This window comes from Tursiops truncatus, chromosome 7 (assembly GCF_011762595.2).
Source record: "Tursiops truncatus isolate mTurTru1 chromosome 7, mTurTru1.mat.Y, whole genome shotgun sequence".
NCBI lineage: Eukaryota > Metazoa > Chordata > Mammalia > Artiodactyla > Delphinidae > Tursiops > Tursiops truncatus.
Genome location: NC_047040.1, coordinates 18,999,258 through 19,011,347, shown reverse-complemented (window position 1 = coordinate 19,011,347; position 12,090 = coordinate 18,999,258). Strand labels below are relative to the sequence as shown.

Genomic DNA, 12,090 nt, shown 5'->3' with positions numbered 1-12,090 from the left:
GAGGCCCAAAGAGTACCATCGAGAGTTGTGGAGCAGAGTGGCATAGCCTTCTTGGTGGGTGTGGCGGGAAGTAGATGAAACAACTCGGGGGCCGGGCGAAGCGGCGCTTCACTGAAGAGCGAAGGGGTGAAACCATCGAGAGGGAGGGCCAGAGAGTCATGGCGGTAAGGGGCGGGGGAGTGACCGATTATTCCAAACCCCGCTGCTGGAGGCGCGCGCTGGGGTGTAGAGGGCGTTCGGGAGGGGGCTTCTGGGCGACCGACAAGGACCGGGAGGGGGAAGAGCTCTGTCTGTAACCTTCCACGCATACGAATTTTGGAATTCTGGATCCTCTTCTGAGCTTCAGCGGAGGTCACTGCTGTCAGTTCACCAAACTGCGTGCCAGGCGTAGAGCAAAGTGGCAGGGGGGCGGGTGAGGTGTGCTAGAAAAGATTTGACCTCCTACCTTTCGGGATCTTACAGTCTAGAATCAGGCCCTGTCACATTTTATTGGGGGTGGAATTCGAGGAAATCTCCTTGGAGAAAGTAGCAGATGGGCGGGACTTCAACTGGAGAGAATGGAGGAAATAAATTAAAATGGGCATTCCGAGTCAAGAGAACTGCTTGAGCAAGGAAGAAGGAGGTTTGTATATTTGTTCAACAGAGAGTATTAGGAGCTAAGCCATTAAAGGTAGGTGGGCCCCGTATTGTGGAGGCAGAGGAGTTTTTACCTAATTCAGGGACCTGTTGAGAGCCAGTCATTGGAGGTGTTGGAGTAGGGAAAGTAGTGGGATTCAAGCAGATCCTTATGAAGAAAGATCTGGACCCCTGTGTAGCAGTTTGGTGAAGCAGGACGTGGAGACCCATTAAGATGCCACTTCAAGAACTAAAATTATTATTATTTTTTCTTTGCGGACCACTATTGTGGCCTCTCTCGCCGCGGAGCACAGGCTCCGGACGCGCAGGCTCAGCGGCCATGGCTCATGGGCCCAGCCGCTCCGCGGCATGGGGGATCCTCCCGGACCGGGGCACGAACCCGTGTCCCCTGCATCGGCAGGCGGGCTCTCAACCGCTGCTCCACCAGGGAAGCCCCTAAAATTAATTTTGAAGAGGCAGTTTAGGTGGGAGGTAATAAAAAGCTAAACAGGACATTAGCATGTAAAGGAGAGGAGAGGATATTTGAAGTACATGACTCATAATAGCAAGGCATGAGGTTACTGACAGGTTGACAGAAGACAGTAGCTTCTTCATCCCCTCCTAACTCTGGCCAGTGGGCCCCTTTCTAACTCAGCTGGTCCCAGGGACCACAAAAATTCTGTCCATCCATTATCCTGATGTGAAGCCGGTTATATGGTTCTCTCAGGTTTAAGGAATCTCCAGACATAGTCGTCTGGCAAGAAACAGGTATGAACAGGATAATGAAAGGCAAAATGGAGCAACTGGCCCAGAGTCCCATCCCTTGCATTCCAACACCAACCCCACCCCACAAAGGGAGGATATTGAAGCACACAGTAATGCTGACCTGTCCTTCCTGCTCCCAGCTTCTGCAGCGGGGGAGGGGTGTGTTGAGGAGGAATTTCAGAGTCCATTTTCTAAACTAATCTTGTGCTTTGTCCCATCTCCACTGCTCCCCACCCCCAGGTCTTGAAAACGCCTTGGGGCCTGTAAGATTCAGTGTTTTCCTTTCAAGATGCCCCTCTCAGACTTTGTTCTGGCCCTGAAGGACAATCCCTACTTTGGGGCTGGATTTGGGCTGGTGGGTGTGGGCACAGCCCTTGCCCTGGCCCGGAAGGGTGCCCAACTGGGTCTGGTGGCATTCCGGCGACATTACATGATCACACTGGAAGTCCCTGCTCGAGACAGGAGCTATGCCTGGCTGCTTAGCTGGCTCACTCGCCACAGTACCCGAACTCAGCACCTCAGTGTCGAGACTTCGTACCTTCAGCATGAGAGTGGCCGCATCTCCACTAAATTTGAATTTGTCCCCAGCCCTGGAAACCACTTTATCTGGTAAGGTTGGGAACCAGAGAGGGCTCTGAGAGTGGAAAAGGAGAATGAGGGGAGGTGGGTTTGACCCATTCGTTCACCTCATTTTGACCATTCTTATTCAGGTATCAAGGGAAATGGATCCGGGTGCAACGGAGCCGAGAGATGCAGATGATAGACCTGCAGACGGGGACCCCCTGGGAATCTGTCACCTTCACGGCTCTGGGCACTGACCGAAAGGTCTTCTTCAACATCCTGGAGGAAGGTGTGGGATGGCACAGACAGGCTTTATGGGGGCGGGGGTGGTGGTTGCAGGGATGGGGTCTTCGACATCAAAGGAAGAGAAGTTTGGAGAGGAGGAACAGGAGGCTCTGAGACCATGGGAGCACTGGTGGCTAGGGAAACTGTTTTGGTATATTTTTTTTTTTTTTTTTTTTTTTTGCGGTACACGGGCCTCTCACTGTTGTGGCCTCTCCCGTTGCGGAGCACAGGCTCTGGACGCGCAGGCCCAGCGGCCATGGCTCACGGGCCCAGCCGCTCCACGGCATGTGGGATCTTCCCGGACCGGGGCACGAACCCGTGTCCCCTGCATCAGCAGGTGGACTCTCAACCACTGCGCCAACCAGGGAAGCCCGAGGGAAACTGTTTTGGCACAGCTCTGCCTAGTAGCATGGCAAAGAGAAATTATTGGCTTTGTCTCATCTCTCCCCTCTCAGCTCGAGAGCTAGCCTTGCAGCAGGAGGAAGGGAAGACAGTGATGTACACAGCCGTGGGCTCTGAATGGCGCCCCTTTGGCTATCCACGCCGCCGCCGGCCACTGACTTCTGTGGTTCTAGAACAGGGTCTGGCTGACCGAATTGTCAGAGACATCCGGGAATTCATCGATAACCCCAAGTGGTACACTGACAGAGGTGAGAAGCAGCTGGGGTCTTCGCTAGGTTGTTTTTGATGTGGTATTAGAACAGGAGGGAACAGGCTGGTCTTTGTGGCCAGATATAAAGCTGTGGGCTAGCGCTTTATACTTGTGGGCAAATATAAAGCTCTAGGCTAATTCCCATAGACGAAGCGGGGAGTAAGGTTGTCTACGGGAATGATTTCTTCCAATGCCAGTCATCAGGCCTCCAAGGAGCAGAGTTGGGCATGAATGTGGACATCTGGGGCAGAGTACATGATTCATTTTAGGTCTTGACAATCATCCCGGCTGTATTCTTAGGCATTCCCTACAGACGTGGCTACCTGCTTTATGGGCCCCCTGGTTGTGGAAAGAGCAGTTTTATGTGAGTAGAGTCAAACTTCCCTTAACCTTCAAACTGGAGAGAAACTGGACTGGTGGGGTTGGAAAGGGAAATGAATGTGGGGAACAGGAACCGGGATAAACATGAGACATGTGGAACACTAGCAGGGTATGGTGAAAGGTTTAGGCCTCCGAGACAAAACTAGTACAGTGAGGAACAAGCAGCTGGGCCCAAGGACCAGTTCCCAGGTTGCCCATTACCTGTTATCCCTCCTCCATAGCACAGCCCTGGCTGGGGAACTGCAGCACAGCATCTGCCTGCTGAGTCTCACAGACTCCAGCCTCTCTGATGACCGGCTCAACCACCTGCTGAGCGTGGCACCACAGCAGAGCCTGGTGCTCCTGGAGGATGTGGATGCTGCCTTTCTCAGTCGAGACCTGGCTGCGGAGAGTAAGTGAGGGAAGTTGACGGAAGGGGGAGTGTTTCTAAATGAGGAACAGTGGAAGAAAGGAGAAATCCAGAGAGCTGATGGAGGACACCTGGGTTAGCAATGAGAGGCCACAAGACGCATTGATAAGTAGGGGGACATGGTAAGTAAGGAGTAGAAGGGGATGCTAATTTTAAGTAGGGCTATGATCACTCACGCTTTATCTCTGCCTTCTTCCAGACCCAGTGAAGTACCAAGGTCTAGGTCGTCTCACTTTCAGCGGCCTGCTCAACGCCTTGGATGGCGTGGCTTCCACTGAGGCACGCATCGTGTTCATGACCACCAACCATGTTGACAGGTGAGGAGTGAGGTACTCAAGACTATGAGGCAAGATTCCACCCCCTCACTATCTTAGGAGGATCAGGAGGTTCAGCGGGACCTTTTTTTTTTTTTTTTTTTGCGGTACGCGGGCCTCTCACTGCTGTGGCCCCTTCCGCTGCGGAGCACAGGCTCCGGACACGCAGGCTCAGCGGCCATGGCTCAAGGGCTCAGCTGCTCCGCAGCATGTGGGATCTTCCCGGACCGGGGCACGAACCCGCGTCCCCTGCATCAGCAGGCGGACTCCCAACCACTGCGCCACCAGGGAAGCCCTAGCGGGACCATTTTTGGGGGTGCTGGTGGCACTGCTGCTAATGACTCTGCTTTTGCTGCCTTCTTCTCTTAGGCTCGACCCTGCCCTGATACGCCCTGGGCGAGTAGACCTGAAGGAGTACGTGGGCCACTGCTCACGCTGGCAGCTGACCCAGATGTTCCAGAGGTTCTATCCAGGGCAAGCAGCTTCCCTGGCCGAGACCTTTGCAGATCATGTCCTTCAAGCTACAACTCAGATCAGCCCTGCCCAGGTGCAGGGCTACTTCATGCTTTATAAAAGTGACCCTGCAGGGGCAATTCACAATGCGGAGTCTCTGAGGAGGTGACAACTGGGCTGTGCCCAGCCCTCTCCTCCTCTAGGAGATCAATAAACACCTGTCATGCTACTGCGTTCTCTGACCTCCCTCCTACCTTCTGATGTTGGCACTTGAGGAAAAAGCAGGGGCTATAAACACAGATGCCTTCAGGGGCCATCAGGTGTCCACATATGCAAATGCTGGGGGCACAGCCTGCCTTAGACAAAGGGGGCAGAAGAGAGACTGTAGTAAACAGGAAAGTACCATCCTCCACCTCAAGATATTCAAGTATAGACAGATAGATAAGATGTGGTTGTATGCACACTGGGTTGTGGGTCCTGCATATTCTTTTTTTTTTTTTGTGGTACGTGGGCCTCTCACTGTTGTGGCCTCTCCCGTTGCGGAGCACAGGTTCCAGACCCGCAGGCCCAGCGGCCATGGCTCACGGGCCCAGCCGCTCTGCGGCATGTGGGATCCTCCCAGCCCGGGGCATGAACCTGTGTCCCCTGCATCGGCAGGGGGACTCTCAACCACTGTGCCACCAGGGAAGCCCATGCATATTCTTCTTAAATGTTGGCCTCCACTAGTTTTCCTTGGAATCCACTATACTAGCTGAGATGTCAGACTCCTCTTTATCCAGACCCCGATTTCTTGGGAGAACAGACTTCAGAGCAATATTGTGGCTACTCTGCCATGCTCGTCTTGCTGGGAATTTAGAAAGAGATCTATACTTCACAGGCTAGGCACTACTGAGTAAGGAAAGCCAAACAAGGCCAATCTCTTTATTGTCCCCCCCCACCCCCCACAGTACTGCTAGGAACCATCCTCCGGTTCGAGGCTCACGGGCTCCCTTCGAGGACCAGGCCGGTAGGCTCCCCGACCCCGAGGCAGGTGGCGGTAGGAAGAAGCCGGTGTCCGACCCTTGGAGTGCTCCCAGCGGGCACAGTCGCGAGTCCTGCGGGGCGGGGGACCCTGCCAGTTGCCATGCCCCTTTTCTCGGGGAGGACCTTCAACCCCTTGGTTACGGGACTCTGGCTTTAGGTCCATAGGCTCCTTGAGGGGCCCCTCAGGAGGTGGCAGTTCCTGGGTGTGACTGGTACCTTTGAGGGCATTGCACTCCCCTCCTTTTAGATGCCTCCGTTCGGCTTGTCTCCAGGGACCTCGACTGGCCCGGGGAGGATCTAGCATAGCTTTCTGGGTCTCGCCCAGCTTTTGCTGATTTGGCCCAGCCCCTGGAATCTTCTCACATGTGTACTGGGAGGCCACAGGCAGAGGAGCTGACAGGGTGGTCTGAGCAGTTGATGAGGTGGACTGTTCTGTGGCAAGGGTACTGGGTGGGTGGGATCCTCCAGAGGCATCTACAGCTGACTCGGGTTCCAACGGGGCAGGAGGCTAGAAGGAAGTGAGCAGATGCAGTGAAGGGGATGCAGTTCCTCAAAGCGGGGAACCGCAGGCCCCTCACCTAGAATCTGAGCCAACCGCCATCAGCCTATAACCTCCCAGGGTAGAACAAAGCTCACCCGAGGGCCACGGCAGAGGGGTGTTGGTAGGAAGGTTGGTGTCATCAGGGGAGGAGTGGGAAACCCTTCCCTCACCTGCTGGAGGCTGATGAAGTACCGGTTACGCTCAGCCTCAAGGTCAATGATGCCCCCCCTCTCCTGCTGTCTCTGGTAGAGCCTCTTGCGCTCTTCTTGCTGGCGCAAGCTCTCTGCATCGGGCTGGTACAGCTCCTGGAGGGAAAGGAGCAGAGTGGCACGGAGAGAAGAATCAACAGGAGAAGGCAGACTCGAAACCCCGGCTCTTCTAGGACTGCCTCAGGAGATCTGCTCAAGGTTCTTGGTTTTATCCCTCAGATTGGGCTCCCGAACAGAGTTTTGGACTTCTGCTGGGGGCCATGGCTTTACAGAGAGGGCCCAGGCAGCTTGAGGCCAATTCCAGAGACCCCATTCAAAGCAGACAAGATGCCATTATTCTTGGCTCAGATTAGCAGCAAATTGTCTTACCACGGGCTGCTGGGGTTCAGGGGCTGCTTTCAGCGAGGCGAGATCGTACACGAGTGGCTCTCTGCACACCGGGCACTGCACACCAACGGCCTTCTGAAAAGAGAGGTGAAATCGCACCCCTGCTTCCCAGCCTAGGGTGCTTGCCAGCTGCCCAGCCTCATCTGTAGAGGGCTGGGACGGAGGGCACAGGAATACCTGTTCAGCAGTGAGGGGGAGCAAAGCAGGGGCTGCCTACCTAGAGGTCTGGGAACCCTCTGAAACTGTGTGCAATATGCTTACGTGTATGTATAAGGCCGCCCCTTTTTCCTGGACAAAGGTGAGCTTTCGTTAATCTCAGAGGTACCTATGACCCTGAAAAGGCTAAGGCAGCCCTGGAGCGGAGGGGTAGAAGAGGGCATGAGGTCAAGCGAGCAGGGCCAGCAGGTCAACCTGTTTGGTTGCGGCGTGCTGCCATTCCCGTTCCTGCTCCCGCCCCTGGGCCTGCAGCTCCTGCTCCATGTGCTGGATGTACCGAGCCAGGCAGTGGCAGTGGAAGTAGTGGTAACAGGTGGTTTTGGTAAAGGCCTCCTTCTCCTGGAGGGTAAGGCACTGTGTCAGAGCTCGCCCCGAGCCCTCCACTGTCTGTCACAGCCGACCCCCAGGTCCCAAGAGAGTAACCCACCTGGAAACCATAGAGGCAGATGACGCACTGGCCATGGGGGATGTTGTTATCTGTGAGAATTTCCTTCCCTTTCTGAGAGGAGAGAAGACACTGTTCAAATAGGGAGGCAGGAGCCAGAACTGTGAGTGAAGCTTGTTGACTACTCCCAGGAGTGACCGGCAGGCCGCCTCCCACCGAGCCAGTTTGCCTTCTGTTCATGCATTTCTGTCTTGGTGATGCTCCCTCTGCTTGGAATCAATCCTCCTCCATGCTCACACCCCTCCCCTCCAATCTACCCAGCTTCAAAATCCAATTTAATTGTTTTTCCACTCATTAAGTCACTTTTAACACATCTTGGGGATGAAAATAAAACACCTTCGAGAGAAAAAAATGCTCAATTAAAACTCACATCTTCTGGGAGGCCTTTCCTGGTTATCCCCCTTTGAATATCACTCCCTCAATGAGCCTGTTCTGGAGTCAGCTTTCAGAAAGAAAGTGAAGGCATGGACACCCCAAACGGACAGAGAATTCAAAAGGCATCAGGTTGAGCTATGAAATACGCATCTGCACTGTTGTTTAATAGCTAATACTCTGGAATTCCACAAAGTTCAAAGCTGCATTGTGGAGGCCTGACTTAGAAATGCTACAGTGGTCTATGCCCACTCTGACTCCAGGCCACCCACCTTCATTCTTTTCTGAACATTTTTCTTAAAAACTCAAAGTAGAGGAAAACAAGACTGTATTTGTGTTTTTGATCTCAAACAACAAAAGTTAGCTGTGTATATTAACTTGTAGCTCTAGGCATAGTTTCATGTGGGTCGTTTCCTTTACTAGGGTAGAAACTCTTTGAGGAAAAGAACCATGACTTTTTCTAGTCAGCTCCAATGACAGACTAGCTTTCAAATGTTCATTTATGGCTAGACCCTCCAGGCAAGATCTCTTGCCATTTTCAGTTGCCAATGCCAAGAGAACTTGGCATTGGCAACTGAAATGCACTGATAATGAAGCACGAAAAATTCAAGTTAAAGAGGAAAAAAATTTTCTGTCACGATGCTGGAATAGGCAACTTGGAGAAGCTATGGAACTGTCTTTGGGGAGATTTTTTGAAACAGAAGAGAGTCTCACCTTTCTGGAGCAGTTTAGGCTTACCTAAACAAGAACTAAATGAATGTCTCCAGACATATTTAAGATTCTAGGCCCATGGCCTCCCTTGAAAGAAACTGCTCTACCTGGAAGGTAAGGACATTTCCCCAGGCTAGCACACCTCTCACCTCGATGAGTTCATAGAGCATGGCAGTACCCAGCCCAGCCTCAGCCATGTGGCTCAGCGCCTGTGAGATCCTGTGGGGAGAGGGCAGAGCAAACATTAGGCCTGCCCCCTTCCCTCACCAGACTGAGCTGTATCCCAAATTTTCCCTGCCCAGCCCGACTTACTTGTGGATCTGTTCATCTGAGAGTCCTCGGGGGTTACGGATAGAGATCTGTGGCACCGCGTGGGGATACTAGAGAGAGAAAATACCACGCTACTGCTAATGCACTCCACCCCAAGGCCTCTCCCCTTCCTCCCTTTGCTGCCATAAAGTAGAGGCCTCACCTGTGCTGGGACCCGAAGCACCAGAGTGAAGCAGACATACTGTGAATCCTGGTCTTCTGCAGTGGCGGGGTGCAGGGTGATGCAGATCTCCCATGATGATGATCTGCAGGTGGATGAAGTGGAGACCTGGGATGTGACTGGGCAGGGACTTGAGAGCTGGGGAGGGTGGGGGTGAGAGAGTAAAGCGGGCAGAGGAAGTGAGCATCAGGCTCTTTCTTTGGGGTGATTAAAGGAATAGACTGTCTACATGACAGAAATATTATCTCAAATCAAGCCCCACAGATACTGCATGGAATCCTCTTACTACCAAGGGGACTCCTGCCCACCTCTAGTTGAATACGTACCTGCCATTTCCTTTGACCACCTGTAGTTCATCCAGATAGATAGACTCTAACACTTCAACTTCAGAGGGAAGGACCCTAGAGAGACAGGGGAGATTGACTTACCATTACAACTCTCCCTATTAAAGCCTACTAAGGCCAATGAAGGCTGGCTTTGTAGAAAAATGGCAATCTGCATGAGTGCTGACAATCTGCATGAGTGCATTCTCTTGCTAACCTCCATAAAAATGGGGGAAACATGTTTCCTTAATTTGTCAAGTGGCCAGGTAGAAAGCACAGGAATCAGTTTTACACATCATTTCTGCCAATAGATGAGGAAACAGATTCCCAAGAAGGTGAAAAGACTAGCCCAAATCTCAAGGCTTGAGGCAGGACTGAGATGCAAGCTAGGTTTCCTGACTCCCTGTTTAAGTTTCATTGTACTGTTGGTTGTTCCTTAGTGGCCATCTCTCTGACCCAGAATTATGACATCTATTGATTAGCATTAAGGTTACCAATACCACTCCTGGCTTTCCCTACACCGTTCATGGATCCCAGTGTCTACACACACTGCTAATACCAGTCACTGTAAACCTCCTCAAAGGAGATACCAACCTGAACAGATCTACATGCTGTAAAGGCTGTGCTGTAGTGGAAGAGCCATCAGCCTTGGAATGAGTAACAGGTACCAATCACTTACCAGCTATGTGATCTGAGTAGTTACTTATATCTGTAAGCCTGAATTACCCTGTCCATCACATATAGATATTACCACCCACTCTCCACAGTTATCGTGAGGATGAAAGGTGATTTGTTTATGTCAAGTGCCTAATAGTATCTTGGCCATAGTAGCTAGTCTGTGTTCTTTTTTTTTTTCCTATTTATATTAACCTTCTCCCTTAAAAGGAAAGAGAGGTTGTAGTTAATATTCAATGTATTTATGATCCCTGCTGTCTGACTGATCTAGATCAACTTGTGCAGGTCAGGATCCAGTGGCCCCTCCACCCACCCGCTCCCCAGTCCAGAACTCTCTTAGGAAGAGATGTCAGTGTCTCTGCCATCCCTCAGAGGACACACATGCTTAATCACAGAAAGAGCAGTTGTAATGCCACTGAAGATGAGTTATTGGCTTGAGGCCACACCTTTACCCAGATAATACATGGAAAGATACATGCTTGGTTTGCTTTCTTATATTGCCCCTTCTTCACCAAGAGCAGGGCTGCCCTAGTGTGACATACGTGTGTGTGTGTTTGTGTGTGTATACATGTGTATGTGTATATATAGAGAGTGATTCTCAAAAATTTTTTAAGTCTTTTTAAGTCTTAGGCAGACACGTGAAAATATAAAATAGATAACGTAGGTAACAGTTGAGTACTTCTGATTGACATGAGCATTGGAGTCTTAGAGCACTGCAGGCTGGCTGTACAATCATTACGGCCCTCACCAAGGCACAACGTGTCCCCTCAGAATCTTAAATTGCCCTGAATAGGTTGAAAACAGCAAGTCTGCATGGTCTCAAAACAGGCCAGCACTGGCTGGGCTCCCTGAACCAATGAAACACTGAGGTGTAGCCTCCATCAAGAAGCCCTTCAATACTTCACCCACCCGACCTGTGACTTGGGCCCTGGGTGTGAAATATGGAATGGGATGGTGGTAAGATGGTGACAATAAAAACGGGAGGGCTTCCCTGATGGCGCAGTGGTTGAGAGTCCGCCTGCCGATGCAGGGGACACGGGTTCGTGCCCTGGTCTGGGAAGATCCCACATGCCGCGGAGCGGCTAGGCCCGTGAGCCGTGGCCACTGAGCCTGCGCGTCCGGCGCCTGTGCTCCACAACGGGAGAGGCCACAACGGTGAGAGAGGCCCGAGAACCGCAAAAAAAAAAAGGGGGGAGGTGGAACTGTACAATGTCCTAGAACTAAGAACCTGAGGTTTGGAGTCTGACAACCTGGATTCCTAGTTATGTACCTTTTGGCAGCTCATTTTACCTCTTCAGGCCTCATTTAGTCTCCTCAGGTGCCTACACCTCAGAGTTATTAATGAAAAGGAGGCTTAGGTATGTTACAAATCCATCTTGATCCTCTCAGATCCTTCTCTGAGGTGGATGTCACACCCACTTTTTTTTTTTTTTTTTTTTTTTTTACAGCTAAGGACACTGACTCATAGAAGCTAGGGGGCCTGGTCAGCATCACACAGCTAATAAAATATGATGTGAACCCACATTTATCTATTTCCAAATCCCACAGTCCTTCCATGTTCTGGTCCCTTGTGACGAATGCTTGAGAGAAGGACTAGGAGCGCTTTCCGTGAGGTGTAAAGCTTTATTCAGACAACAGCCTCATTAGTGCTGTCGGGAAGGGAGAAGGTTGAGGAAAGCCTCAAAGGAAATAGTCTGATCCGAGGGGAAAGGGGGACGGGAATTGGAGGACATTGGTTCTGGGAAATAAGAGGGACGGGGAGGGGGGCGGAGATCTGATAAACAGGCATCCCCCGGGACCCTGAGCAAATCCACTTCAGAAGGCGAGAATGGGACGGGGTGAAGCCGGAGGATCGAACCGGATAAGGCACGGCCCGAACTAGCCAGGTCGGCGCTGATGCGGTCTCCTCCGGGTCAGACCAGTGCCCCTCCATCCACCCGCTCCCCAGTCCAGAACTCTTAGGAAGAGATGTAAGCGTCTCTGCCATCCCTCATCCCTCGCCCCGCCCCACGCGCCCGCCGTACGGACCGTCCGCGGCTGCCGCTAGTCCCCCGGACCGGATCCAGGCGGTCCTCCAAAGCCCATGACCCCAAAGTTACCAGTCCTCCTCCCCTGCAGCTGCCGACGCAGACGCCGCCATGTCTTCTGCGGCCCGCAACCGGAACCGGAAACAGCCTCCTGGCAGTCGGAGGCGGAAAGTAAAGCAGGGGCGGGAGAGTAGCTCTCGGCCGTTTCTAGGCAACCTCAGACTCCCGGTCCTTAG

At 52.3% G+C, this 12,090-nt stretch overlaps 2 protein-coding genes across 7 annotated transcripts; one reads left to right on the top strand and one right to left on the bottom strand.

Moving 5' to 3' along the window:
* The first annotated feature begins 28 nt into the window (after positions 1-28).
* Positions 29-4,664, top strand: BCS1L (BCS1 homolog, ubiquinol-cytochrome c reductase complex chaperone). Of its 4 annotated transcripts, none has more exons than XM_004321128.4 (8): positions 29-164; positions 1,621-1,989; positions 2,091-2,230; positions 2,682-2,876; positions 3,179-3,242; positions 3,481-3,650; positions 3,868-3,985; positions 4,352-4,664. In XM_004321128.4, exons 2-8 carry the CDS (start codon positions 1,670-1,672, stop codon positions 4,602-4,604), a joined length of 1,260 nt encoding a protein of 419 aa, XP_004321176.1. In that variant the 5' UTR covers positions 29-164; positions 1,621-1,669; the 3' UTR covers positions 4,605-4,664. The 4 variants fall into 4 exon arrangements, with proteins under 4 accessions (XP_004321176.1, XP_019794501.1, XP_073663357.1 ...); XM_073807256.1 differs by lacking the exon at positions 29-164 and adding an exon at positions 187-670; XM_019938940.3 differs by lacking the exon at positions 29-164 and adding an exon at positions 188-622.
* RNF25 (ring finger protein 25) lies at positions 3,486-12,038 on the bottom strand. Of its 3 annotated transcripts, none has more exons than XM_033859748.2 (10): positions 11,927-12,038; positions 9,156-9,230; positions 8,812-8,914; positions 8,652-8,719; positions 8,489-8,558; positions 7,239-7,310; positions 7,007-7,150; positions 6,578-6,667; positions 6,170-6,304; positions 3,486-5,966 (listed from the first exon to the last, which is right to left on the bottom strand). In XM_033859748.2, exons 1-10 carry the CDS (start codon positions 11,965-11,967, stop codon positions 5,388-5,390), a joined length of 1,377 nt encoding a protein of 458 aa, XP_033715639.1. In that variant the 5' UTR covers positions 11,968-12,038; the 3' UTR covers positions 3,486-5,387. The 3 variants fall into 3 exon arrangements, with proteins under 3 accessions (XP_033715639.1, XP_033715638.1, XP_033715640.1); XM_033859747.2 differs by having other exon boundaries at positions 6,578-6,670; positions 11,927-12,037; XM_033859749.2 differs by lacking the exon at positions 7,007-7,150 and having other exon boundaries at positions 6,578-6,670.
* Between the last annotated feature and the right edge of the window lie 52 nt (positions 12,039-12,090).

Coding starts and splice junctions, on each gene's coding strand:
- BCS1L (XM_004321128.4), top strand. CDS start 1,670: ATGCCCCTCTCAGACTTTGTTCTGGCCCTGAAGGACAATCCCTACTTT. Junction 3,243..3,480: donor TGTGGAAAGAGCAGTTTTAT/GTGAGTAGAGTC, acceptor CCTCCTCCATAG/CACAGCCCTGGCTGGGGAAC. Junction 3,651..3,867: donor TCGAGACCTGGCTGCGGAGA/GTAAGTGAGGGA, acceptor GCCTTCTTCCAG/ACCCAGTGAAGTACCAAGGT.
- RNF25 (XM_033859747.2), bottom strand. CDS start 11,967: ATGGCGGCGTCTGCGTCGGCAGCTGCAGGGGAGGAGGACTG. Junction 6,671..7,006: donor AGCACGCCGCAACCAAACAG/GTTGACCTGCTG, acceptor CTCTCTTTTCAG/AAGGCCGTTGGTGTGCAGTG. Junction 5,967..6,169: donor ACTTCATCAGCCTCCAGCAG/GTGAGGGAAGGG, acceptor ACTTCCTTCTAG/CCTCCTGCCCCGTTGGAACC.